Source organism: Bacillus rossius, chromosome 3 (assembly GCF_032445375.1).
Source record: "Bacillus rossius redtenbacheri isolate Brsri chromosome 3, Brsri_v3, whole genome shotgun sequence".
NCBI classification, from domain to species: Eukaryota; Metazoa; Arthropoda; class Insecta; order Phasmatodea; family Bacillidae; genus Bacillus; species Bacillus rossius.
The window spans coordinates 100017411-100044923 of record NC_086332.1 but is presented as its reverse complement, the minus strand read 5'-3'; the positions used below and the strand labels follow the sequence as shown (position 1 = coordinate 100044923).

Genomic DNA, 27513 nt, shown 5'->3' with positions numbered 1-27513 from the left:
TTATTTTCCAATGTTAGACTTTAGTGCTAACAATACTGTTGCCAAAAAGGGAAAAGTACATCTCGATATTGACTACCCTGATTATCTTCCTGTTTGAGTTATGTCCATTGTTTTGTGTTGACCATACTGTACAGATGTGGGAGTATTTTTAATACCATTTTGGACCAAATCAGGTAAGCATATATTGCACAGCATAAAATGAAAATATGTAATGATTTTGTGTCACACACGCAACACAAAACATGGTTAAAATAGTTTTTACAAACAACTAATTGACATATCAATGTGAAACTTTCTAGAAGTGAGGTGTGCCACATGGACTACATTTTACTATAACAAAGTTTTCTGGCAACATTTATATTTTTAACTGGAAGTAGTGTTGCGTGTGTGACACCGTCAAATACAAACTTTGTAAGCTTGCAACTCCAACACAAAAGAGATGCATTCTGGTTTGATTTCAACTATGAACTAACCTAAAAATTAAAAAAAAACTTGTAACCAGGATGATTACATGTAACCAGGAGGATTACATGTAACACAGTTTCTATTTGAACACCAACATTAAATTTAAATGACCATTTTTGCAAATGCCTTTGTGTGTTAGTGCCAAACTTGCTGTTATTGGTTAAAATTTATTTGAGGTTAATGTTATATCTTTAACTGGTATTTTTGCAGAACTATGACATCTACGAAGAGGTCACAGGCTTTTAGAGAAAGGCTTAAACAAGACCCAGCGAAGTATGAAGCATACTTAATAAAAGAACGTGAAAGATTTAAATTACGAAGGGACCAACAAAAGCGTATTCAAACTGATAAGGAGTTAAAGTTAAAGCGAAAGCAAGACAGAATAAGGCAGAGGAAGCACAGAGAAAATAAAAAGTCACAAACTGTTAAGAGTAATAGTAATGTGTTGCCAGAAAAGAGTTCGTACAGAAGTAACAGATCCCTAGGGAAAGCAGTTTGTAAATTGAAGCGAATTTTACCACATAGCCCAGGAAAACGTAAAGCAGTAGTAGCGAAATTGTTAGTTGATGAATTACCAGAATATGGGAAAAGATTGAACCTGCTACATAAAATGAAAAAAGAACATGGCCAGAGACTAAATGAAGAAACCAAAGCTAAAGTGACACAGTATTATCTCCGTGATGATATAAGCAGAACTGAACCAGGAAGAAAGGACAAATGCACTGTTAAGAATGTTCAGTCTGGCAAGAAAGATGTTGTACAGAAACGTACTATGATGATGACCATTGCGGAGGCCTATGAAGAGTTTGTGAAGGAATATCCCGATTGTAAGATAAAAAAATCTAAATTTTTTGAGCTTCGACCACAATTTGTATATCCCGTTTCTACTATGAGTCATAACACATGTGTATGTCATTACCACGCGAACATGCATTTTTTGGTGGAAAGTTTGGCAAAGGAAGTAAATGTTTTCCCACATAGTACAAATGATTTACTAGCAATTCTTGTCTGTGATGTTGAAAGATTTGATTGCATGTTAGATATATGTGAGAAATGTAAGTTGACATGCAATTCTGTCAGAGATGTTATAAGTCAATATGATGAAGAAACTTTGACTAATGAAATGAAATGGAAACAGTGGAAAAATGTGGAAGGACATCCCCAAATTGTTTCAGAAACTGGAACAGTATCTGACTGTGTGAAGAAAATACAGATGCAGATGATAGCATTCAAGCTACATCAGTATGTAAAAAGAAAACAGTCTAAACATTTTGAGGATGCAAAGAAAAATTTTTCAACTCATGATGCAGTTATCCAAATTGATTTTGCAGAAAATTACACAGCTGTGAGCCAAGATGAAATACAAAGTGCTCACTGGACCCAACGACAAACCACCATTTTCACTGCTGTTGTCTGGTTAGAATGTAATAAGGTCTACAACTATGCCATTATAAGTGATGAATTGTCACATGACAAATATTCTGTTTGGACATTTCTTAAAACTCTTATCCAAGACTCGAAACAAAAAATGCAGAATATTCATCATGTGAAGATCTTCTCTGACGGCTGTGCTGCACAGTTCAAGAACCGTTTCACAGTTGTAAACCTTACATATTTTCAGACGGACTGTAATATTTCTGCAGATTGGAATTATTTTGCCACGTCCCATGGCAAAGGGGCTGTTAATGGTGTTGGGGGAACTTTGAAAAGAACTGTTTGGCGTAAGGTAAAATCACGACAAGAGATTGTTAATTCACCCGTTGAATTCTTTCAATGCACAGAGCGTAATGTAAAGGGTGTAACAGTTATCTTCATATCTGCAGAAGAAGTAAAGTCATCATCATCGCTCCTAGATGAACGCTGGGAAAAAGTACAGCCAATTCCACACCTACATAAAGTTCACTTTGTCTCTCCTGTAAGAAAAGGTGTGGTGGAGGTATCTACAACTTCTGAAAAAACAAATTTGACAACGGTTGTGTTACAAGACCTCAGTGAAGAAAATGAAGACGAAGACGATGATGAAAAGGAATATGGTGTAGAAGATAGTGATAAAGAAGATGTGACTGATGAAAAAGATGTGGATGAGGATTCAGATTTCGAAGGAGGCAGTGAAGGAACTTATCTTCAAAATAATGTAAAGTTCAGCTCTTCTTGCAGCAAAAAGGATAAGAACAGTATTGAACCTGGGGCCTTTGTATTAGTTTCTTTAACACCCACAGGAAAGTTCACCAGAAAACAAGACTATTTTGCTGTTGTGATGGAGTATGATGAAGAAAGTAATCAAGTTTTGCTCAAGTACATGCACCCTAGTGGAAAGAGTTGGGTATGGCCAGCAAATGAAGATGCTTCTTGGGAAGACATTTCAGTGATATTGAAGAAAGTGAATTCACCTACATTGCTTAATAATAGGGGTCAATTTTCATTTATGTAATCAGTATATATTTTTTCTATATGTAATATAATATTACTTTTATTGCTATCTTGGTAAATATTTATTTTATTTTGCAACCAAACATATTTTTGTCAAATTGCAGCTGATTATTATACAAGCTTAAATACATGTCTCAAAGTGTCACACACGCAACAGTCACACACGCAACATTTGCAAAGCTAAGTTTGCATGTGAAAATATTGGTTTTGAGGAACATTGACTATATCATCTTAAAGGTGCACATTTTATTTGTGTTACCAGCAAGTATTGATCATTTTTATCTTTTAATAAAACAGAATTTTAACATTGATTTCATTTCCATCAAAGAGGGGTGTATACTTTTGTCACGCACGCAACAGAGATTGACAATTTTTTTTTGTAAGTGTTATTCTACTTAACTAATTGAAAAATTTATGACATACTTATCTAGTTTTAGGTTAATATATTATAAGAAAAAAAGTGGTATTTATTATGATGTATTCATTATATAATTTTTATATTATTAAATCCACTGTCAAAATGTCACACACGCAACCATGGAATGACCCCGCTCTAACCAGCTCTAACCACCAAGCCAAGAAGTCAGACAATGGAAAACTGGAACCAAACTAGTCAGAACGAGATTTTCGCCCATGTCCTCTGGAATGCAAGTCCAAGGTCTCACCACTGCGCCCACCTCATTCCTTGAACAGGGTTCCCACACTCCTTGAAAGTCCTTGAAAAGTGCTTGAAATGGTTTGAAGTAATCAAGGGCCCTTAAAAGTGCTTGAAAAAACATTTAGGTGCTTAAGAGTGCTTGATAAAATTTACACTGTTTATAAGAGTTATAGTATTTATTTAGGACAAGTTAAAAGTGGGGCACCACAATTTTATTTTACGATATTTATGGTATGTTCAAATAGTTTTTACATAGATTAATGTGCCGTTTTTCGACTGCATACGATAAGATATCTTCTATGTACTATTTTTATCGGCAGTTATGGTGTCATCAATGTATTTGTTCTGATGAAAGACAATCTACTTTCATTTATTTAAAAATGACCACCTTGTTGGAATCTCCGTCTACACCATCTCTGCATTGTTCGTTGCTGCAACCATGTTGAAATTTGCCGTTTGTTGACTTTTATCACGTAAAAATGCCGGGAAGGAAAGTGTATTTTTAGTGATGCGTGGCTCGCAAGCAATATTTATTCATCATGGTTAGTGAAAGTGCCTGAAAAATATAAAGAAAAATGTTCTCTTTGTTCAAAAAATTTTGACATTAGTAGCATGGGCAAAGCTGCTTTGAAATCTCATATGAAAGGTAAGTCATATTTTTATTTGGTTCATTATGAATTTTTGGGTTTGTAACAAATTACTGAATTGCCGCTTTTGTAATTTTTTATTATTAAAAATCTGTAAGTTGGCGTTATTATAATAAACTACAGTACCTATACACCCTATTATCCGTGTTGTGTAACCGTGCCATATTTCACTTTCACAAACAATTAAAACAAAAAAATAACTTCTTTTTTTTTCGTGCGAGCACAATGGCAATGACACTTGTGTAGCATTAAATATAATGCAATGATTTAGTAATGCAACTTAATATGGCGAATCCACCAACAAAATTTTGCTCTTTCCTCATTTGCTATCAGCTTCCTTCATCTCATAATTATTTCCGAAAACGCCCAAGTGTTCAGCAAATGTTTGTATTCCGCCATTCTGCCGGTCAACAGCAGCTCTGGAGAAAAAATCCAGAAGCTTTCCGGGATGGTTTATACTTTGCTCACTAGGATGCGTTAGGATGGCCAGACACGCAGTTAGTAAACAACGGAGTCGGGAATTAATTTAACAGATAATAATATCTATAATAATAGAAAACGTTAAGTAAGTTTTTGTTTTTTAAATTCTCATTAGAACCAAATATATCTTCCGTATCAATAACTTTATTATTTTGTAACTCAGAAATGTTGGTAACGCCTACATTGAAAAAAAAAATGTATTCCAAAATCCTATTACCGCATGTACGGTACGTGAAATTTAAATTTAATATTTATGTTTGTTTAATCCCTAAATGTTGTTCAACATTTTTTTAATGTCCTCTTGATATATTTAAATGTACTTCTAATGTTTATATATATTTATTAGTACTGTAAATTAATGTTAACGTAAGTAGTGTGTCGCGGCCTCGTCTCTGATGAAGATGTAGAGACGGGTTGGACGTCACTCGGTTGTCGTGTTGTTTGCCCGGCGCCAGCTCTTGGGTAGAGCAGCCTCACACTGAGGCGGGAGTGGACCGTTCGGCCCAGTGCAGCTGACCGAGGACGTGCTTGCACGGAACGGGCCTGCAGGGACGGGAGGTAGAAGGAGGAAGGTGCCTGCGGTCTCGCAAGGAGTCGTTAGCGGAAAGGTTAGAAGTAGGAGAGAGGGATGCCCATGGTCTCACGAAGAGTCGCTAGCGGATGGGTGCAAGAGAGAGGGAGAAAGAGAGAGAGAGAAGGGAATCCCGCGGTCTCACTAGGAGTCGCTATCGGAGAAGGGGATATATATATATATATATATATATATATATATATATATATATATATATATATATAGAGAGAGAGAGAGAGAGAGAGAGAGAGAGAGAGAGAGAGAGAGAGAGAGAGAGTCTTTTAAGTTCATGCAAAGTAAACTTGAGGTTCATTGCTGATAGACTAGTCAAAGAACTTGTTCACAAAAGGGAAGTTTCAGAAAAAGAGGTACACTAGAACTCAAACACGAGACACAGAATTTCATTTTCTTGATGCTGGAAGACCTAGTAGTAAAATCCCCAATCAAGTATGCCTTCGTTCGAAGCCTTTCGTGTCTTGATCTAAGATTTATGTTAACCGATAGCCACAGCTGCTACAAGAAGATGAAGCAGATTTTGTCAATTATTGTAAAGGCAAAACACCTTTAGGAAAAGATATGTGATGAAATCCTGTTAGAGTGCCAAGAATTGCTCCGATATGCTCATGAAAACAAAACAGCATTTAGTATGTGATGTGTCTCCAATTGATGTTTTCTTTCACAATTACCTTGGTGGTGAGAAAAAGTTTGTGAAACTGTGGCCAGTTATAAAAATGCTTTTAATTTTTTTACATGGCCAAGCAACTGTAGAGCGAGGGTTTTCTGTTAATCGCCATGTAGAAGTGGAAAATCTAAAGGAAGTCTCGTATGCAGCAAAGAGATTAACCATTGAAGAGGCCAGAAAATGTGGCGGGTGTTATTAATGTTCCTCTAACAAGAGAGTTGCGGGCTTCTGTTGCAGGAGCTCGTCAGAAGTACATGTCATACTTAGAAGAGGAACGCAAGAAAAAATTTAATGCACTGGAAAAGAAACATATAGTCTTCATTCAGTTAAGTGAGGAATTAGAAGTTAATAAAAAAAAAGAAGATTCGACTACATCAAACAATAGACAGTCTCCAAAAATCTGCTGATGAACTTGTTGAGCAGGCAGAAAAAACCGAAAATATGAATTTGATTATCCAGTCAAACAGTTTAAGCAAGACAGCTAAAGAAAAGTTAGAAAAGAAAATTCAAGAAGTATCTGAAAACATGAAGAGAGTAACATAATCAGAAATGGTATATGTTGTTGTGCTCTTTTATCATGAACCTTGGAAAAATTAGGTTCTGTAAACTGTAATATGAGTACCTATTTTCTAGTAGTAGTGAGTAAAAAATGCATTAATATTATCATATTTTTGTCCTGATATGCAACGTGTAGGTATGTATATGTGCTTGTAGATGTAAAACTGTGCAGTAACTTAGCATATTGTAAATTATGCAGTTGATAGAAATTTGGTATTGCATCATTGGTATGTATTTTTGCTACACTTTAAGACCTCATCACTCTAAAACATAGCATTGTTATGAACAGGAATTTTGTAATAATGGGACTGTCAAGGTTACCTATAGTAATTCAATATTGTTAAATTTAAATTTTTTATAAGCCTACCAAAAGTAGAATAACCTAAATAACTTACGATAATTCTGAATCAGTTCGGTATAATGTTAAACTCAGCCAGTTTGCAATGTTACTGCTCCTCCGATAAGCTTTTATCTTTCTGTTTGTAAGTAATAGACAGAAAAAAAATTTTTGCACGTGTTCAAAATATACGTACTAAAATTATTTCATAATATTTGGGTCCTTGAAATTTTTGAAAAAATTCCTTGAATGTGCTTGAAAAGTGCTCGAAATTTTTTTAGCTAAAAGGAGTGGGAACTATGTTGAAGTTAGTGGCTGTTAAAAGATTGCAGATCCCACTTCGAATAACTTCTCTTCAATTTATTAATATATTATTTGTAAAATGCCTACCAACAGTACAAGACTCAAGGAGCAGGCACAACAAATAAACAAAGACAGCATGTACAAAAGGACAACACAAACGAGACAACAGAGTAAACACCTAGATAAATACATTAATTAGTTAAAGACCAACAGAATTGCACAAAACAACTAGAGATTTTCAGAGAAATTATAACCAAAATATATCTTCAGAATAACAGAATAATGCATAACAATAATGCAGATTTATTAGTTATTAACTAAATTGCATGTTTTGTTTATTAAAGTTTAGGTCAGTGTTTATATGGAGGGTACACAAGGAAGATAGCAACTGGCTATTAAATTGAGGGACACGGAAACCACTATTGTCAAGTATATAATTGCTTTTGATTTTGTGATTGTAACATTTTTTAATAATGAGATCATATAATTGAGTTCTGCAATTAGAAAGGAGGATCACATTTGGATGTAAAGATTCTTAGACTTAATATTTATTAATGTGGCGAGAACTGGGTTCGTAATGGATAGCCCGATTAAGAATTATTACAGTTTTATTGATTACTAATATTTAAACTAAACAAAAATCTTTAACACTAAAAAATGTTTATCAAGTCACTCATTGTTTGCAAGTTCTGCAGTTCGCAATCCTCACGACACTCACCGTTGTGGGACTTGGTCACCAAAACTTTGTTGCCGTACTTGCTGCACTCACCGTCGTGGAACTCTTCGCTGGACTCGCACGGCACCTGTCGCTGAACTCAGTCGCCGAACTCCGTCGCCCAGTCAACTCCGCGTCGCGCCACTCTCAGGGGTGGGGGGGGGGGGGGTCTCTCTCACCCTCTTCACCGCTGTCGCACTTCCCTTCGCTCGGAACTCTCGCGGTACTTGCTTACTACTCGCACTGCACCCACGGCGCTCTAAAACAGATTTTTCACAATCGGAAAGAATTCTTCAGTATGTATTTATGACTGCACTTTTTAAATTTGGTGTTGGATGTGCATATCAGTCTGTAGATTCTAGCAGAGTGGTAAGTTTTTGTTTTTAGTTGTATTTGCATTTCAGTGATTTCTTCATTACTAGATTCAAGATAGATTGGTAAATAATATTGGAAATATTTGGTGCTAAGTAGTGACCAGATTTTCAGTTGGAAGTTCAGAACTTTAAAGCTGTATTTTGCGACAATGGTGAAAAGCTATTCTTTCATTTAAAGGCTTGACACTGACTTTTGCTCTGATATTACAGGTCTGTTTGCTGTTAAATGAAAGAATAGCTTTTCACCATTGTTTCAAAACACAGCTTTCCAAATAAATTTTTAAACTTCAACTGAAAATACTTATCACCAAAGATTTTAATATTCAGGAAATCGAAAAACTGTCAATTATTTCAACCTATAAGAGTTATATTTGTTAACATCAATTAAAACACTGTCACCTCTTGCATGCATGTCTCCATCATTACTACCTTAGTCATATGTCTACTTGTAAACTCATAAGCTGCTCTGATGGCATTCTTAGTGGCAATTCTTTTTTTGTTGCAAGACTATTTGATTTTCCTTGTATTATGCAAGTTTTCAAAGTGTTTCAAAATTTAACTTGTGAAAACTAAGGGCTATAAAGCTGGTAAGATAATATACGTAGTTATTATAGACACATGTGTTAAAAATTGTATAGTAATTTTGATTTTAAAACTTGATTGCATTAATAAGTATTTATTTACCAGGTAGGATAAACCATTGCAGTCGCAGAGTTTTGCCTGTAGGTTGTTGGTGTTATAACTAATATCATTGTAACAACTGCTCTCATGTGTTTGGAAGATAGTTGATGCTGCCACTGATTGCTTTCATGGTTGCATCACAGCTCACCTTATTTTTTAACAGAGCTTATTGATCTTCCTAGAGTATGTAGAATGGAGGCTTCTGAGTGCAGTAGAATGTATATTTTTCTGTTACTTCGTTCCCCTCCGTACATATGTTTGTGATCCGGAAATGTTCTTTGTGTCTTAAAAACACTTACTAATATCCTTAATTTTTTTTCTTTTGATCAAATTCCATCCCTTTATTTTGTTTTATCTTCATAAACTCAAAGAAAATATTACAAAACTAATGCATTAAACAAATTGTGATTGGTTGTGATGTAACACTGTTCACTGTTCACTGTTCATTGTTCGCCATATGGGTTTTTTTGGCGTACAGAACACAATGACAGTAGCCTACCTTGATCTCATCGGTGTTTACCCTCATTATTATCAGACTAGTATCTAAATTATAATCTGTGTAATTACATTGTGATCGTGGGTCATATGGTGTGTGTAGTTTTCAGTAATTTGAGTGGCAGAGTAGTGAAATGTGTAAAATTTAAGCTCTAGTAGTGAAATGTGTAAAATTTGCTAGTACATAATCAATGGTGAAGTATTATATTAAGACTGTGCTTAGGGCATGATGTTATTTATTATGTTTTTGTAATTCCTGAATAGACACAAACATGGGAAAGAGGATAGGAAGCACTGAACTTTGTTCCCCAAACCCACATTAAAAGTATTACATGTTATGTTAAAAAAAGTTTTACAATTAAGTATTTTAAATTCAATTTAAGAGTTGATTGAATCTCAGAGATATTTATGTATGTATTGAGTTTTGATGCATGCACAGCCACATGGTCTATGGTATTGCTACTTCCAACAATTGTGCTTATTATTTTCTCTTGTGTACGAGGACTATCCAGAAAGTAACTTACGGTTTGGAATAAAAATAAAATAAAGAGGACAGAAAATATCTTTTACTATTCACATTTGACAGCCTAACTTTTAAGCTACTTTTGAAAGTAATCCTGTTAAAATTGAGGCACTTATTGTAGCGGTGCACCAGTTTGTTGATGCCATTATCATGCCTGAGATTATGCCTCCCTGTAGTTCCACATCATTGTCAAAGCGGCGGGTTACTAGCCAGGTTTTCATGTGCGGAAACAAGTGGTAGTCGCTTGGTACCAGATTGGTAGTATACAGAGGATGGTTGAACCCTTTCCAACCAAAACCATCCAAGAGCTCCCGAATTCAATTGGCCGAGTGCGGGTTTGCAAAAACATAACCTTTGAACTCAGCATTCCCCGACGCTTGTTTTGGATTTCTCTTCTCTTTTGAATTTAATGTGTTACCATACCTTTCAGAGTTTATTGTTAAAATACCTTCAAGGAAATCGACAAGAAGCACTCCTTTTATGCCCCAATAAATGGTTTCCATGATTTATCTTGATAATGTCTACAAACACTGTTATGGTTTTCTGGGGGAACTTGTGTGTCCCCATTAAATAGACTTTTTCCTTTTAAATGTGTCATGTACTCAAGTCTTATTCCTAGTAACGACACAACCAAGCAGTGAGTCACCATCTTTGTTGTAGGCTTCTAAAAATGTCAACGATGCTGCCATGTGCTGTTTTTTTGTGGTCTTTCAACAAAAATTTTGGTACCCATCTTGTACAAAATTTATGGTAGCCTAATTTTCTTTTACAATTTTAACAGCAAACTTCATGAAATTTGAGCAAACTGTAATGAGAGCTCCTAAATCATACAGCACAAATTTTCTCATTCACTTTCAACATTAGTTCATCAGTTGTAATGCTTGGTCAGCTGCTTCGCTTTACATCGTGCAGCCATTTTTGATCATGATGCACGACTGTCTCACTCCACCTTCACTCATTACTTTGTTTCTATACACTTTACAAAGTTTTCAATGAATTACAATTGCCTTTTTATGCTAACAAAAACCTGATCATCTATTGCAATTCACAGCTGATGAGATTTTCTATTGGTGCACACATTTTACAAACACTCAATTCACTGATCAGAAAAAACACAAACCTCATACTCGCAGCTGGATGCAAACTGATCAAGAGAAAGTCCAAACACGAGATGGCTGCGTTAGTCCCTCCCCTTGCCATTCCATGTTAAAACTTAAGTTAGTTTCTGGATAGCCTTGTATTTTGCTTAGTCACACATGAGCTATTGCTGTTAACTCTTCATTAAACAAGCACAGTGATAACAAAAAAAAGTAAAGGTAGCCAGCATCTAGCATCTTATTTAGGCTGTGTATTTTCATATGGTGAACAGACTGACTGTCTTTCACTGAACTTGAGAAATTCAATGATAATACTCAAGATGATTTGTTCTCTTGGATAGTGTGCTTTAAGCCAAGCTGGAGCTTACAACATTTTTAAGTAGTGTTCTCAATGATTCAGTGCTGACAATTTCAAATTTTTTGTGGTATTGCATAGCTGCCAACTCTTACGATTTTCCCGTACAGTGTACGATAATTGGCCCTATTGTACTATTCTACGATCGTGTGTGTCTTTCTTACGGATATCATTACTTTTGGAGTGTGGTTCATTGTTTGGATGTACCGTATTAATAAACCGCGCACAATTCTTCGTAAAATGTGTGCTGAGAAAGCAGGGTGACGGCTTATTCTAAATTTGACAACGTTGCATGGCAACGCCGCATACCACAAGTTTTGTTAAGCTCCAACGTTGGGAAACCTGCTTTTAGTAATCGGACGACGGACATGTTGAACGTGGTCACTAGTTAATAGAAGTTTGTAGTTACGGTCATTTACGGTTGCTAGTACCATGGGTGTGTGTTACGAGTGTTTGTCATAAAAATAACAATCATGGCAACTGTCAGCAACCCAAAAAATAAAACATATAATCAAGTGTTTTTAGAATGTTACAGCGAACAGTATCCTTGGGCTTCTCGTTCACGAAGTGGAAGTAAGTTTGCCCATTCTACTATTTGTGCGTGTGACATAAATGTTTCCCATAGCGGCAGAAATGATCTAAAGGTTCATGAAGGAACAAATAAACATAAAAGAAGTGCTTCATGTGATAGCAGCGCAAATAAAATAAATTCCTTTTTCAGCAGCGCTCAAAGTGATGATTACAGTGTGATTAAAGTAGAATGTTACTTCACGTCTTTTATCATGGAACATAACTTGCCTCTATCCGTCACTGATCATGCGAGGCTTTTATTCAGGAAAATGTTTCCCAAGAGTGAAGAGGCCAAAAAGTACGGCTGTGGGCGCACCAAAACAACCGCAATTATAGGTGAAATGGCAGCTGAACTTCAAAATTATCTTGTAGGTATTATGAAAAATACTTCATTTTCTATTGCTACTGACGGTAGCAATAACGATTCTAAGCTGTATCCAGTAGTAGTGACATATTTGGATGTAAAAGAGTCTAAAGTTGAAAATGATTTGCTTTCAATTGTTTCTTTGGAAGGTGCAGCAACCGGAAAAAATATTGGAGAAATGTTGATAAGGAATCTGGAAAGCTGTACCATCCCCATCAAGAACTGCATTCCACTGGGTTCAGATAATGCTGCAGTAATGGTTGGGTCCAAAAATGGTGTTGCTGCTGTAATGAGAGATAGGATTGAAAATATTGTTTTGGGTTGTGCATGTCACTTGTTGCACTTAGCAGCAGAGAAAGGTTCCACAGGACTGCTTGTGAATTTTGACGAAATTCTTTTGGACATATACTACTACCTAGAAAAATGTGCTAAAAGAAAAGACAGGCTTAAAGACTTACAGAAGCTGTGTGATGGAAAAACCAAGAAAGTTTTAAAGCACATATCCACACGGTGGCTTTCGCTTGGTATATGTCTTCAAAGGTTAATGGATTTGTGGCAACTACTATTATGGTTTTATAAAGAAGAGGTAGACAGCAAGTGTGCAGCCCCATCGTCTTCATTAAGTATGTTCAAAATACCAAAGAAATATTCAAGCGGATTGGTCGATGCAACCGCTGTTGGTAAAAGTGATGTCAAAGTTAAATTATTATGTGCAACTTCAAGCTGCAACAAAAAAGCTCCTCAAGATAAAGATAAAAATTTAAGTGTGCCTCACAAAGTTGAAAGTAATTGCAGCAAAAGATCTTTAGTATCGTATGATTTTCCTACTGGAAAGAAAATGAAGTCACATGGTTCAGAAGAAGAAAAAACTACACAAATGCTCTCTTGGCAAGAAAGGGTTTTCATGTTCCTTTCTTCAGACCTAAACAAGGCCATTTGTTGGTTTTTAGTAAATGTGATACCAGTGTTTGACAAGACTAATATAATTTTGCAGTCACAAACACCTCACATAATGTTTTAATGGACTTATTAACTGAAATGTTAAAAGAATTGCTTCTAAAATTTGTAAAGCCAACTGTAATCAAAACAACACCAATACTAGATATCAAGTACCTACAGTATTGCAACAAATCAGAAGACTGATGAAGATCTTGTTGTGGGTTGTAATGCATCCAAACTAGTGGATTTATTAGAACCATCTGACAAAGAAAAGTTTTACACATGAGTCAGAAGTTTTTTTTTACATTATCATGTGATTACATTGTACTGAAGTTTCCATAAAAAAAATGACATATTAAAGCATGCAGAAGTGGCTAATTTAAAGAACATTGAGAGTTCTTCATTTTCATCACTAAAATTTTTTGTCAACAAGTTTTCGACATTTCTCCTTGTTAAGGATAGTGAAACCCCTGAAGAAGCATTGGACTTACTTCAAGAACAGTTTTCTGTGTTTCAGGCAGATAGTGGCATTCTTTTTGAATCCACGGAGGGTATGGATTATCTGTGGTGTTCAGTTTGAAAAATGAAGAGGGTTGATGGTAGTTTAAAGTATGATAGAGTTGCACATGTAATGCTTTCAATATTAGTCATACCACACAGCAATGCTGAGTGTGAGAGGGTTTTCAGCAGTGTTAAAAAGAACAGGACAATATTTAGAGCAGGCCTGCCGTTTTCACAGATTTTATCCGTTTTCATGGATATTTGAAGTTTAAAACGGACTAACGGATAAACGGTGACATTCACGGATATTTACGACGCTTCGCCGATATTTTCATATTTGAATTTCGTTCGTGTAAATATTTACATTCAACTACCTATTTGAAGTTGTCAAACCATACAAGCATCCAACAGTAAAGCAAACATTCACATTAGGTGTAGCGCCATGGAACTTCCAATCGTTTAACCACAAACCAAAAACATATACTCCCACATATCGTTTCATGAAGTACAATATCTATGGTTTCGGGGGAAATGTTTTTTGTTTGTTGAGTTAAACGCTAAGAAGTGTCATGGCGTCAGTAAACATTGGTATTTTTTGCCATTACAATATTTTAGGTGCAGCATTTGTTTACAAACTTCATACGTGATTTAAGTAGTAGTTTTGGTCTTAGCTGATTATGATGGAGAAAAAATGAAAGGCTTCGCCGGACAGGTCACTTTATAAACAGCGTTATCGTAAAGAATGGGAGCAAGAATTGAAATGGTTTAGGCGTGGCAAAACGGAATTTTCCGCCGTTTGTTCGACTTGCAACTCGGAACTGAATGTGACCAAGGGCGGCTTGAAGACGTACGTTCATGCAAAAAACCAACGAGCTGCTGATCAGAGTTGTTCTTTGACGAGTTTTGTAACCAAACCAAACAAAATAATTGATGCGGAACTGTTATGGGTGAACTTCGTTTGTGAAAACAATTTATCTGTGAAACTCAGTGATAATTTCACGAAACTTGTCCCACAAATGTTTCCAGATAGTGAAATCGCAAGAAACTTTCATTGTTCTTGCAATAAAACTAGCCAGATAATTATTCAATCTTTGGGTACATCAGCTGCAGATTATGTTACCTATGCAATGAAAACACAATTTTTCACACTGATGATTGATGAATCAACTGACAGTCACTAGGCAGGTTGTAGTGTTAGGAAGGTTCTTTCCATCTGAGATTGTTGAAACTCATCTGTACAAAGTAATGGCTTTGAGTGTTGCTGCAACTGGAGAAAATCTGCTGTGGAAAGGGTTTTCAGCAATCTCAAGATGGTTAAAACTGTTCACAGATCGTCAATGGAATCACCAATGTTAAATGCGCTGTTGCATTGCACAATGCGAACATCTGCAGGTCTGGCTTTCAAGCCCACTGACGAGATGCGGAAAAGAGCACAGAACATGAAAAAGTAGCTAGTTAATGATGTGAAAAACATATGTTTTTTTAAACTTGTAAATAACTTCAGTTGTATGGATGTATTTATAGTTTGTAAATAAAAGCACCAAAGCCTATACTGAAGAGAAATTTTTAAATTACTTTTCATTTTATTGTGATACCAACTATTAGTTTTGTAATGTAAGTGGCAAATCTTAACAATTATTTACATTCATTTGATTTTTTTTTTAAATTATGTTTTGGAATGCAATGTATATTTAAAATTACTGCGAAAAATAAATTATGTCAATTACGGCTATAAATTATACAGGATTTTTAAATGCTGTAAAGAGGGTTTAGGAACCTAATTTGGTGGCAGGCCTGGCATTAAGTGTCACAGTATGAAATTAATGGGAAAACATGTTTTCCACTGCTTTGTAAACTTGCAAAGGCAAGCAATACTTATCCTTCCACACAGCAATGCAGGGGTGGAAAGTATATTTAGTAAGCTCAACCTTATCAAGACAGGGCACAGGTCATATCTTGAATTGCCAATGCTAAATGCTTTGTTGTATATCTCTTCTAGGAAGAATATGGCAGAATTCACGTACATTATGATCGAGTAATTTTCATAAAAATTGCATATTTTTTTGTATTTTTTAATGTACAGGATTTTACAGGATATTTTGTATTGAAAACAAGGATATTACAGGATATTTCACATTTCAATCAAGGATATTGTTTTCAAAGTGGTGGCAGCCCTGATTTAGAGCATCAATGTCACACCAAGTGCTGAACAATATATTATTGTTCGCAAAATCTGATAAGAGCAAGAATTTCAACAACAGTTCCTGATGAAAGCTAAAGCTGGCACATACAAAACGCTGCAGAAGGCAGAATAATTATCACCTACTTCTCTTTAAAAACCACCCAGACGAACAAGGTTAGTTTAATTGAAAACAATATTTTTAGTAAATATTTTCCTATTTTGTTTAGTGTTAAACAAAACCATATTTTAAAAATTGTACTATTTTTCATTTTCACAAGTTGGCAGCTATGGTATTGAATAAATCTGCAATAACAAATTATGTTGTAAAGTGAAGACATACACCTCTTAAATTATGATGTTTTTATAAAACTGATCTTGATATTGGCTTATACTGTGCCACAATTTAGATAGGTATTAGCTTTTTTTTTTTTTTTGTTTGTTTGTTTGTTTGTTAATCTGAAGGCTGGGCAACGTGTCTTTGGTTTTGTGTATATGAATATTAATCAATAATATTGTCAACTCTTAGGGTGTATAATTTCAATTGAAACATGTTCAGCAGGTAACAATTTATGGTATAAACATGCATCGGATATGTTCTCCTTTAGGTTAACTAATTTTTCACCATAAGAACAATAAAAATTCTAGGTCTGTTTGTATTTTTTTAAACTCTTTTAATATAAACCAATAATTTATTTTATATATAGGTATGTAGAATACTATTGCAGTCCCAGGGTTTGATTGTAGTTTGTGTCAAAACCATAATCATTATAACAATAGTCCTTGTGAGTTGGGAAGACAGTTGATGCTGCTACTGATTGCTTTCATTGTTGCATCACAGCTCAGTTTATTTTTTAACAGAGCTATTACAGTCTTCCTAGAGTATGTAGACTGGAGTTATCTGAGTGCAGAAGAGTTTATTTCTTCTGTTACTTCGTTCTGCTCCGTACATATGTAGTGTGAACTGAAATGATACTTTATGTCTTTAAAACATGTTGTAACGTTGCAAGACCCCTGCCCTCCTAGCTAAATATTTTTCTTATAAACTATTTTTATGCATGTAAACATTTATTAAAAAGGTTTTCTAAGAATATTTTTACAGTTTTTATGTATTTTAGGGTTGATATTTGCACTTGCTGTGTGTTTAAAGAGGGTACTTTGTATTTTAACAAACATTTTAAATCATTACTATTTTTTATGTAATTATTCACAAATAAGTCGTACTGGATTTTTGCCTGTTTTGGCCTACTTTTTCAGGTTTTTCTAAATAAGTTTAATTTTGTCAAGTAATTTGTATTATGATTGCTGTTTTTAATTTTCATTAACGTGTTGCATAATAGTTACAGAACAAGGAACTGTGTCTGTGGTGGATGTAAATAGAGAGAAAGAGGGATATGAGATTCGTAAGTAAGAATGAGACGGACACTGGGATTCCCTGCCAACAGACACAAAAGCTGGGATTCCCCACTGGTCGTGGGAACTGAGTGATAACTGCTGTCCCACGGTGTGGGACAGAGAACGAGAATGTAAAGTCCCTGGCTCTGTGTATAGAAAACTGTTTTCAATGTATGTCGCGTATTCCTATTGGCTTGTGATTTGTAGTGTGAATGAAGCGTGTGTGTGAGAGCGTCACGACTTAACTTACAAGGTGTGTGGCGAGAGTGCTGGTGTGTGTGTTGAAACCACAACTGATTGGTTACATAACCTTCAAAAAATTACAGACTGTTATGCACCTAAAGATATTTACAATGCTGACGAAACATGTCTCTTTTACAACTTCCTGCCCAACAGAACATTGGCCATGAAAGGTGAAGCCTGTCAGGGGGGTAAGATGTCGAAGGAAAGGTTGACTGTGTTACCGTGTGCAAACAGTGATGGCAGCGACAAGCTTCAACCTCTTGTCATTGGAAAATCTCAGAAGCCCAGGTGCTTCAAAAACATTAAAACATTACCGGTAAAATACCAAGCAAACAAAAATGCTTGGATGACTGGAGATTTTTTACATCATTCCTGCGTACTTTGGATTGCACTATGGGAACTCGCTGAAGGAAAATAATTCTGTTTGTGGACAACTGTGCTGCACACCCTAAAGATGTCACATTTCTTCGCAATGTGAAGGTTGACTTCTATCCTGCAAATTGTACCAGTGTATGCCAGCCTCTTGACATGGGAATTATCAAGTGTTTTAAACATGAGTACCGGAAGATGTTAGTGCGAAAAGTTGTTGGGCTTCTTGATTCCAAGGTGGAATTAAAGCTTAACATCCTACAAGCTATTCAGTACCTAGCAGAATCATGGAAAAAGATCACTCCCATAGTGATTCAGAACTGCTTTTCCAAGTTTGGAGTTGCACAAGAAATTCCATCTAGTTCTGTGGTTGACACCGATGATGTCGACTTTGAAGATGACTTCAAAAAACTTGATGAGAATCATGTAGGCTTTGACACTTATGCTACTTGTTACGAAAAAGTGGTTACTTGTGGTGTCCAGAGCGTGGATGAAATGTGCGAGGCTACAGAAGCAGTACATCAGCACAGCAGTGAAGAAGAGGAAGAAGAAACATTTGCCAGCAGAGAAGGTTCCATAATTTTCTGAAGCGCATTGTGCACTGGAAATACTGAAGACTTTCTACTACGCTCGCAGAATGAGTGAGCAGGATCAAGATACCATGCTTCGAATGGAGGCCATGTTATTAAACGTGAGAAGAGAAAATGTAAGACAGTCAACCATAAATGACTTCTTCAAGAAGAAATAAAGTGGGTAAAAATAGTTAGTGTGAAAGTGCAATTTAAATACATAATATTTAAAATTGTATTGTGTTATTTTTAATTAGTTTTTTATTACCTATAATTTTTTTTAATAGGGAGAGTAAAAGTACACATTGAGGAACTCAATGACTAGGTGAGTTATTTTTTTGTATGTACTGTACCTGATTTGTATTTTTTCGTAACTAGCCTAGGTGTCTTTGTAGGTCTATTGTACATAAGCTATGTTTTTTTTAAGTGTAAATTGAATTAAGTAAAATGCTTCCATTTTTATTTTTTATTTTTTCAATTGATTAAACTTTAATGTCAAGTAACTGATATATTTCTGACACTAATTTTGGGGTTGAAATATTTTTTTCAAAATCTAAGAGTGAAGTCCATATCTATTGAATGTCCGCATCTACTGAATTTTTTTGTTGGTCCCCTGAAAAACGATAAATAGAAGTTTGACTGTGTTTGAAATTGTTTACATGACTCAACCTGAAGGTTTTATAGATGAACAAAATGCAGAAAAAGTATGTATTTTAAAGAAAGCCATTTATGGCTTAAAGCAATCATCTAGAATTTGGTATCATAAGGTAGAAAATGTCCTCTTACAGTTAGGATTTCAAAAATCTAATTATGATCCTTGTGTTTACTGCAAAAACAATGCTAGTTCTTTCACTATAATTGCATTATATGTTGATGATTTCTTGATATTTTCCAATAATGAGAAGTAAAAGTGTGAATTAAAAGGAAAACTATGTACAAAATTTAGTTTAAAAGATTTGGGTGAACTCAAATATTTTCTTGGTATTAATTTGAAAGATATGCAAATGGTTTAAAAATTCACCAAAATAATTTCATTGAAGAGTTGTTAAAATTCTTTAATATGGAACATGCAAAAACAGTAAAAAAAAAAACTTTAGAAATGCACTGTAAATTTGATTATTGCAGTACTAAAGAGACTCCAGATGTCCCATATCAATCTCTTATTGGATGTTTATTGTATCTAGCGATTACAACAAGACCTGATATTGATTATGCTGCAAGTTTTTTTAGCCAATGTAACAGATGTTATAAGAGGGAACACTGGATTGCTGCTGAAAGGGAATTGTGCTTCCTAAAAGGCTCAATAGACTTAGGTATTTGTTATTCAAAAAATGAAAGTGAACTGTTTGGTATAGTTGATGCAGATTGGGCACAAAGTATGGTAGACCGAAAGTCATATACAGGCTTATTTATGTTCAGAAATGGTCCCATATCATGGGAGGCCAAGAAACAAAGTAGTGTTGCACTTAGCAGTACAGAAGCAGAGTATATTGCCATTTCTTATGCTGCTAAAGAAGCTATATACTTAAAGGGCTTGCTCAAGGAGCTTACTAATGTTGACAAACCTGTATTATTGTACAATGATAATGAAAGTGCTCAGAAACTAGTTTATAATCCCATGTTCCATAATAGAACAAAACATATTGATATAAGATAGCATTACATTAGAGAAGTTGTTTCACATAATCATGTGATTGTGGATTATATGTTTACAGAAAGGATGTTAGCCGATATGTTAACAAAATCATTGTCCAGTATAAAACATAACTTATGCATAAGAGGTATTAATATGTGTTAATGTAAAAACTTTAAAGTTGTTATGTCTTACTGGATTAAGGGAGTGTGTTGGACTATATTATTTGTAATCCAGTAAGAATTTAGTTTTGTGTAGTTGGCTGCACTGTTTATTTATCACTGCGCTTCTTTACTCTATGGTCTATGGTTTGTATTAGACAGTGTATTTTCAGTCAGTATTAAAATCGCCACAGCACGACCAACGAGTTTTCATTTCTCTACATAAAGTTGTGCCCAATGTTAAACGAGTTAAGAGAATTAAAGGAGAGAGATTTAAATATGCCCGATGTCAATGAAGACAACACAAAGCCACAAGTGATAATGAAACAATCTGCCACTTTAACAAATCTCTTCGGTCAGGACTTGGACATGTACCTGTGTGAACCTGTTATAGACATAACGGAGGATCCTTTTTTGTGGTGGAAAAATAATATAACCTGATTTCCAACACTCAAAAACATTGTCTTGAGTTATCTTGGCATACCATCAACAGAGGTTGCCAGTGAAAGGGTTTTTACTATAGTCGCCGCACGGTAAGTTCATACTTTTAGGAAGCCCTGCTTCAAGCTGGGATCTATTTTCAAGGTGACTATGTATCCTTCGGCCAAATATCAACAATAACATTGCCATGTGGAAAACCATGTGACTACCACATGGCAATGTTTTGGTTGGGTAACTGTCAAATAGGGATGTAATTAATGGATAATAAAATTACACTGCAATTTTTATAATTGGTTAAATGTCATAACACCATGTTTAATAATTCAAATATTAAATATAAAAAAATCTAAGTAAATTTTTATAGTTTAGAGTTTAAACCCAGCGTGATGCTGTGTCTTCACATAATATCTATAAAAATTGATGTTAAGTTTTACTAAAGAAATTTTGCTGCTTCGAGATTACTATATCACAAAGTGCTATGGTTGAAAGCATGAAAATTATGTCAGTATCATTTATGAAGAATTTAACTTTAGGAAATTATTCAGTATGAGGTAGCTATGTAAACTGTTAGTTTCCTAAAGCCGTGAGTGCCAGGCACATCACTGCCATTACATCGAGAGGTCATTTGTGAATAGAAAATAACAAGTTGGTAACACTTTTCTGGCACTACGAACCGAGTCAAGTATCGGTTAAAGGTTATGGCTAACCAACATGTGTTTTGTAATTAGAGGCATTATTTTCTATCAAGCAGAATAAATTTTAAATTCAAATTCTAAGTTATACATTAAACATTTCTGTAAGTGTGTATTTTTATGTGTCTATGTGGTTGTCTCATATAAAAACTATATCACTTAAGTATGTACAATGCAGAAAAGAAATTGTTGCCATAAAAAACTTAACTTAAGAATCTGTAATAAAATAAATATATTAAATAAATCGAAACTCAGCAATAAATTATCACTACCATCAATATTATGTTATATCCTGTAATGAAACTAATGTTTAAGAATCTCACATAAACACAGCAGAGAAATTACATATCACTAAACACGTTATCCAGAACACCTGTAATTAAAAAGCATACATTAGCACATTTACCCTGAGCATATATTCAAATGCTGTAGGGTCAATCCATATCAAGTATCCCAGCACAAGTTGCTTGACCATTTTAGAAAAAAAATAATTTTTTGTGTGTGGCCTCACTAGCATATATTAAGTTCAAAACCACATTGATATAATGTTATCATGCTTGGTTTATTAATAGTTGCTAGATTTACCTGATCGGGTGCGGCAGTTTCGACGTTTGCAAGACTTTGGGGGAACTCCAATAAATTTTTGTTGGCTGCTTCCGGAATTATGAATTAAATAGCACTGTACTGAGCATGCTCTGAAGTAACTTTATATTTAGTAAAATATATTTATTATATTTTTTTATATACGAAAATGGAGTACAAATATAGTCAAAATTTGGGTCAAAAATACGAGATTCAGTGGTGTGTAGTGAAAGGAAGACTTCAAGTCTCAGAGTTGAAATTCACACAGGGAATTCCTTTCTACCAGTAGTCTTTGTATACCAAAAATGAAACCTGAGAAATATTTCCTTTAGTTTCTATGAGCTCGTCAACTTCCCACTTTTTGCATTTTTTACAAATTTTACACCTAAATATCTCTGGTGGGCAAACTGATAAAAATTTGGGATTATGCCAGAATGAAGCTCTATATGAGGGTAAACTCCTGTAAAAATTTGGACTTTGAGATTGCACTGTGAATGCAGAAAAAAAAAATTTTCATATGTGGAATTTTGCCTTTATACTCTAGGGTTATGTTACTTACCCACCCATTAAAAAAACATCAATTGTATCAACCAATTTCATATAAATAATTAAAATTCATATTATCACATTTAGAATATTACAATACGTATTATAATGCACTATTAATCTGTACTACAAGGAGCACTGCACATTAATTAGTATTTGTGTTATCTTTGGATAATTTGTCTTATTTATGGTGTTTACTTATAAGCATAGAAAAGAGAGGTTATAAGTATGGAGGATATCTGTTCAATAGGAAGTTTTACTTCAGAAGAATGTCACAAGAATGTTTATGGTAATGTGCCAATGAAAATGAAATTGATAAGTGAGTTCAGTGAGGAAGATAAAAATCTGTTGCAGTTGAGAGTGAATAAGGCTATTTTGACAGTTTGTAAATATCATGAGATCAAGTTTCTATGCAAGTATTATCATATTTTCGGTCGTGTTTGTTGTGACCCGATGCAAGTTCACAAGAAGGTGATATCAAAAGGACTCAGGGAAATTAAGTTGAAGAATACTTTTCAAGATGTAAGTTTGAGGTTATGTCTTGTGCCTGGAAAATCTCTTTGCCCAACATGCTACAGTAAGATATTTGTTACCAAAGAAAATGCAAATGATGAGGAAGAGGTTGATGAATTTGTTAACATCACAGAAGTTGCAGAGAAACTACTCTCTGCTTTTAATATTTTGGAACTTTCGCCAAGTACTTCTAAGATCAGAAAACTCAGTTCTAACAAAAGAAATCTAGCAATCTGTTCAAAAGCACAGAGAGTATCAGAAGAAGTAAAGAAGAAGTTGAGATTGTGTTTTGTAGAAAATGATTCAGTTATTCAAGATAAGGACAGTTGTGGAGTATCTTCATCAGAATATAATGAGTTAATCAATAAATTAAGAACTAAAACTCTTACAGCTAACAAAGAAGACACAGTAAGAATCATCAGTCTTCTCCTTACCTCTTGGTCTTGCGAGAAAATAATGAACGAATTTCAAGTTACAGAGAGTGTTGTGAAAACAACAAGGAAGCTAGTTAAAGAACAAGGAATTTTACCTCACCTAGGAAAAAAGAAAGGTGTTGGAATTATTGATGACATTGCAAAAGAAGTGGAGAGGTTTTATGAAGATGATGAGAATAGTCGTATATGTTCTGGAAAAAAAGAATTTGTAGCTGCGAAAATTAATGGAGAAAAAGTTCACAAACAAAAAAGACTCATTTTGAACAACCTAAATGAACTGTATCTACAGTTTAAGAATGAATATCCAGCATTCAAGATAGGTAGGTCTAAATTTTGTGAGCTGAGACCAAAGTGGTGCATTTTAGCAGGTTCGTCAGGTACACACACAGTATGTGTGTGTCTTTATCATCAGAATGCTAAACTAATGATTGATGGAGCCCGGCTGAATGTACACTACAAAGAATTGCTCAATATGATAGTGTGTGATTCCAACAACTACTCGTGTATGATGGGTGAATGCCAGCAATGCCCAGGAAAAGAAGTTTTCCTAGAGTGGTTTGCTGAGCTTGAAGAAAGTGATTCTTTACCTGACAATATTGTCTACAAACAGTGGGTTACTGTTGATAGAGCAGAAATGGTCACAATTGTGAAGCCAAGACATGAATTCATGGAAGATCTGGCAGGAAAGTTAGTTTCTTTGAAAAAACATCATTATATTAGCAAAACTCAATCTCAGTTCTTGAAAGAAAGGAAGATGAATTTGACTGAATACGAGTGCCTGGTCCTAGCTGATTTTGCTGAAAATTACACATTTGTAATTCAAGATGAAATACAATCTGCTCATTGGGCATAAAAACAGGCCACTCTACATCCATTTGTCTATTACTACATGAACGGACAAAATATTCAACACAAAAGTGTTTGCATTATCAGTGACAGTTTGGAACATAACACATTGGCAGTTCACACATTTCAAGTTCATCTTTTGAAACATATTACTGAAACTAATCCTGCAATCAAAAAAATTCTGTATTTTTCTGATGGGGCTTCCAGTCAATACAAGAACAGAAAGAATTTAATTAATGTCTGCAATCATAAAAAAGATTTTGACCTGCAATGTGAATGGAACTTTTTTGGTTCTTCACACGGTAAGAATGCCTGTGATGGAGTTGGTGGCACTACAAAACGACAAGTTTCACGAGCAAGTCTTCAAAGAACAGCAAATAACCAGATACTTACTCCTCAAGAAATGTTTCAGTACTGCAGCACTCAAATAACTGGTATTTCTTACATATATGTGTCAAGCACAGAGATCTACAATCATGCCACAATGCTGGAACAAAGATTTGAAAACTGCAAACGAGTTACTGGAATAAGAAGCTACCATAGGTTTGTGCCTGTAAATGAGAGCACTGTAAGGTGTTATGTTACTTCAAATGCAGAAAATTTTGAAGACTTTCAAGTCAGCAAAACAATTCCCTTGAATGTAGACATAAGTGATATAGTTGCATGTATCTACGATGGACAATGGTGGTTGGCTGAAGTTGATGGCATCAGCAATGAAAATATGGATATCCATGTAAAATTTTACCATCCATCAGGACCCAGTACATCATTCAAGAAACATGTTAATGATTCTACCTGGGTGCCATTTAACAGAATTCTGAGGAAACTTACACCACAGGAACTTACAACATCCACGGGACGTACACACAACATTTCTAACATTCTTTGTGATGAAATTTCTGTGTTGCTAAACAGTTTTGCTTGCTGATTTTTGGTTAAGTTTTAAACACTTAAGATTGTAAAGTACATGTATTGTAAATATGTAATATTATACATCGTGTATCTGTACGCATGCATGTTATAATAGTTTAATGTGCATAGTTGCCACATTTAAAACTTGTTTTTTATGCACTCACAGATAAATCTCAAAGTCCAAATTTTTACAGGAGTTTACCCTCATATAGAGCTTCATTCTGGCATAATCCCAAATTTTTATCAGTTTGCCCACCAGAGATATTTAGGTGTAAAATTTGTAAAAAATGCAAAAAGTGGGAAGTTGACGAGCTCATAGAAACGAAAGGAAATATTTCTCAGGTTTCATTTTTGGTATACAAAGACTACTGGTAGAAAGGAATTCCCTGTGTGAATTTCAACTCTGAGACTTGAAGTCTTCCTTTCACTACACACCACTGAATCTCGTATTTTTGACCCAAATTTTGACTATATTTGTACTCCATTTTCGTATATAAAAAAATAAAATAAATATATTTTACTAAATATAAAGTTACTTCAGAGCATGCTCAGTACAGTGCTATTTAATTCATAATTCCGGAAGCAGCCAATAAAAATTTATTGGAGTTCCCCCAAAGTCTTGCAAACGTCGAAACTGCCGCACCCGATCATGTAAATCTAGCAACCAATAATAAACTAAGCATGGTAAAATTATATTATTGTGGTTTTAAACTTATTATATGCTAGTGAGGCCACACACACAAAATTATTTTTTTCTAAAAAGGTCAAGCAACCTGAAAAATTAAAATTGGGACATTTGATATGGATTGACCCTGTATCTTTTTATGGTTACAGGTGTTAACAAAAAGTCATGACAACAACCTACGTAGAGTTGAATTTCTACTCAAGTTTTTTAAAATTCATTCTAATTATTGACAATTATGTTTCCTAACCTAACCAAAATTTACCAAACCTAATTTCATGTAAATAAACCTCATTTGGGTTGGGTTAGGTTACATTATGTTGGTTGAGGATAGGTTATGTTAGGTTAGTATCTGTGTACATGCCCTTACATTTAATATGTTTTGCTTGTGGGACATTACCTAATATATAACCGAAAATATAAGAACGTGTCTGTTTGTAATTTGCCCGACATTCAAAACAAGAAAGATGCGAGGAAGGTACTTTTACACTATTTTACAAACACGCCCCAACCTAACGGAACGTTTTCACGCACATACTTTCATAACGTGTTAATTAGTTACTCACTTTTTCACGGTCGTGACGCCCAGATCTAGAAGAAATGCTGTCATTTCTGCGACATCACCCTGTTCCAGTTGACCTGTATTCATTAAAATCGTAACTCTTCGTGCCACGTTGATAATATCGTGCTGTCTCTGACGACCTTCTTCTTTACATTCATTTTAATAACCTAACAAACCGTAATAACTAACACAAAGTTACACTGTAAAAGCAATAGTTCACTACAAGTTACAATTAAGACAACCCTTTAAAATTAGAAAATTAATTAGTACACAAATACACTGGATGTTTTCAGAAAATCAGAAGTCGTTTTGAGCAAACAAGCGTTCAACATGGCTCGGGCCGACACACAGTTACGTAGGTGATTCATCCGCAACAGCTTGCAACGTCATCTGTAAACAAAATAACTTAACTTTCGTATATAATAAACAATATTACTCCAGGATCTGGAAGTAAACATATGTGAAACATTTTAAGTAGGGATGGGGCGACCGAATCCAATATCCGTCGAATCCGCCGAATCCTAGGGATTCGAAGGTTCGGCGGGTCTGATATAGGATTCGTCAAAGGATTCGGTTTTTACTATTTACGGGGAAAAAATACAGTAAAACTCGCTTACGAGGTCCCGCATGGTAGGTATTTCCGTATAAAGCGTTTAAATTGCCCGAGGTCTCGTCATTTACGCCATTAAATGTGTGAAATAATGTCCGTTAAAATTTTTTCTGAAACTTCTTGTCTCAAATAATGGCACACGTAAATATGAAGAAAAGACAAATGAACAACAACATACGAAGAAATATGGATGATGTACCATAACTACAGTACAAACCCAATAGTTATTTTAAGATAATTACCATATAAAGAACTAAAGATTCTTTGTAGAATACCATAATTACTACAGAAGCATGATAGCTACCATATTTGCACTATAGTTACCGTAACAACTGAGATGTATATTTACCGTGATAGTAATGTATTATTTATTTATGACATATTAAATTAAAGAACATT

The 27513-nt window shown here is 34.7% G+C and overlaps 1 protein-coding gene across 4 annotated transcripts in view; it reads left to right on the top strand.

The window, feature by feature from the left end:
• Window positions 1-27513, top strand: part of LOC134531076 (xyloside xylosyltransferase 1) — an 82225-nt gene that overhangs the window by 42751 nt on the left and 11961 nt on the right. For 2 of the 4 annotated variants that reach the window (XM_063366609.1, XM_063366608.1), the window contains exon 3: window positions 676-5451. The exons of the other annotated variants lie outside the window; for them this stretch is intronic. In XM_063366609.1, the coding sequence (XP_063222679.1) occupies window positions 676-2896 (2221 nt within the window). In that variant the 3' untranslated portion in view covers window positions 2897-5451. Of the gene's footprint in view, window positions 1-675; window positions 5452-27513 lie in introns of those variants that run through there. 4 annotated transcript variants of the gene reach the window in all.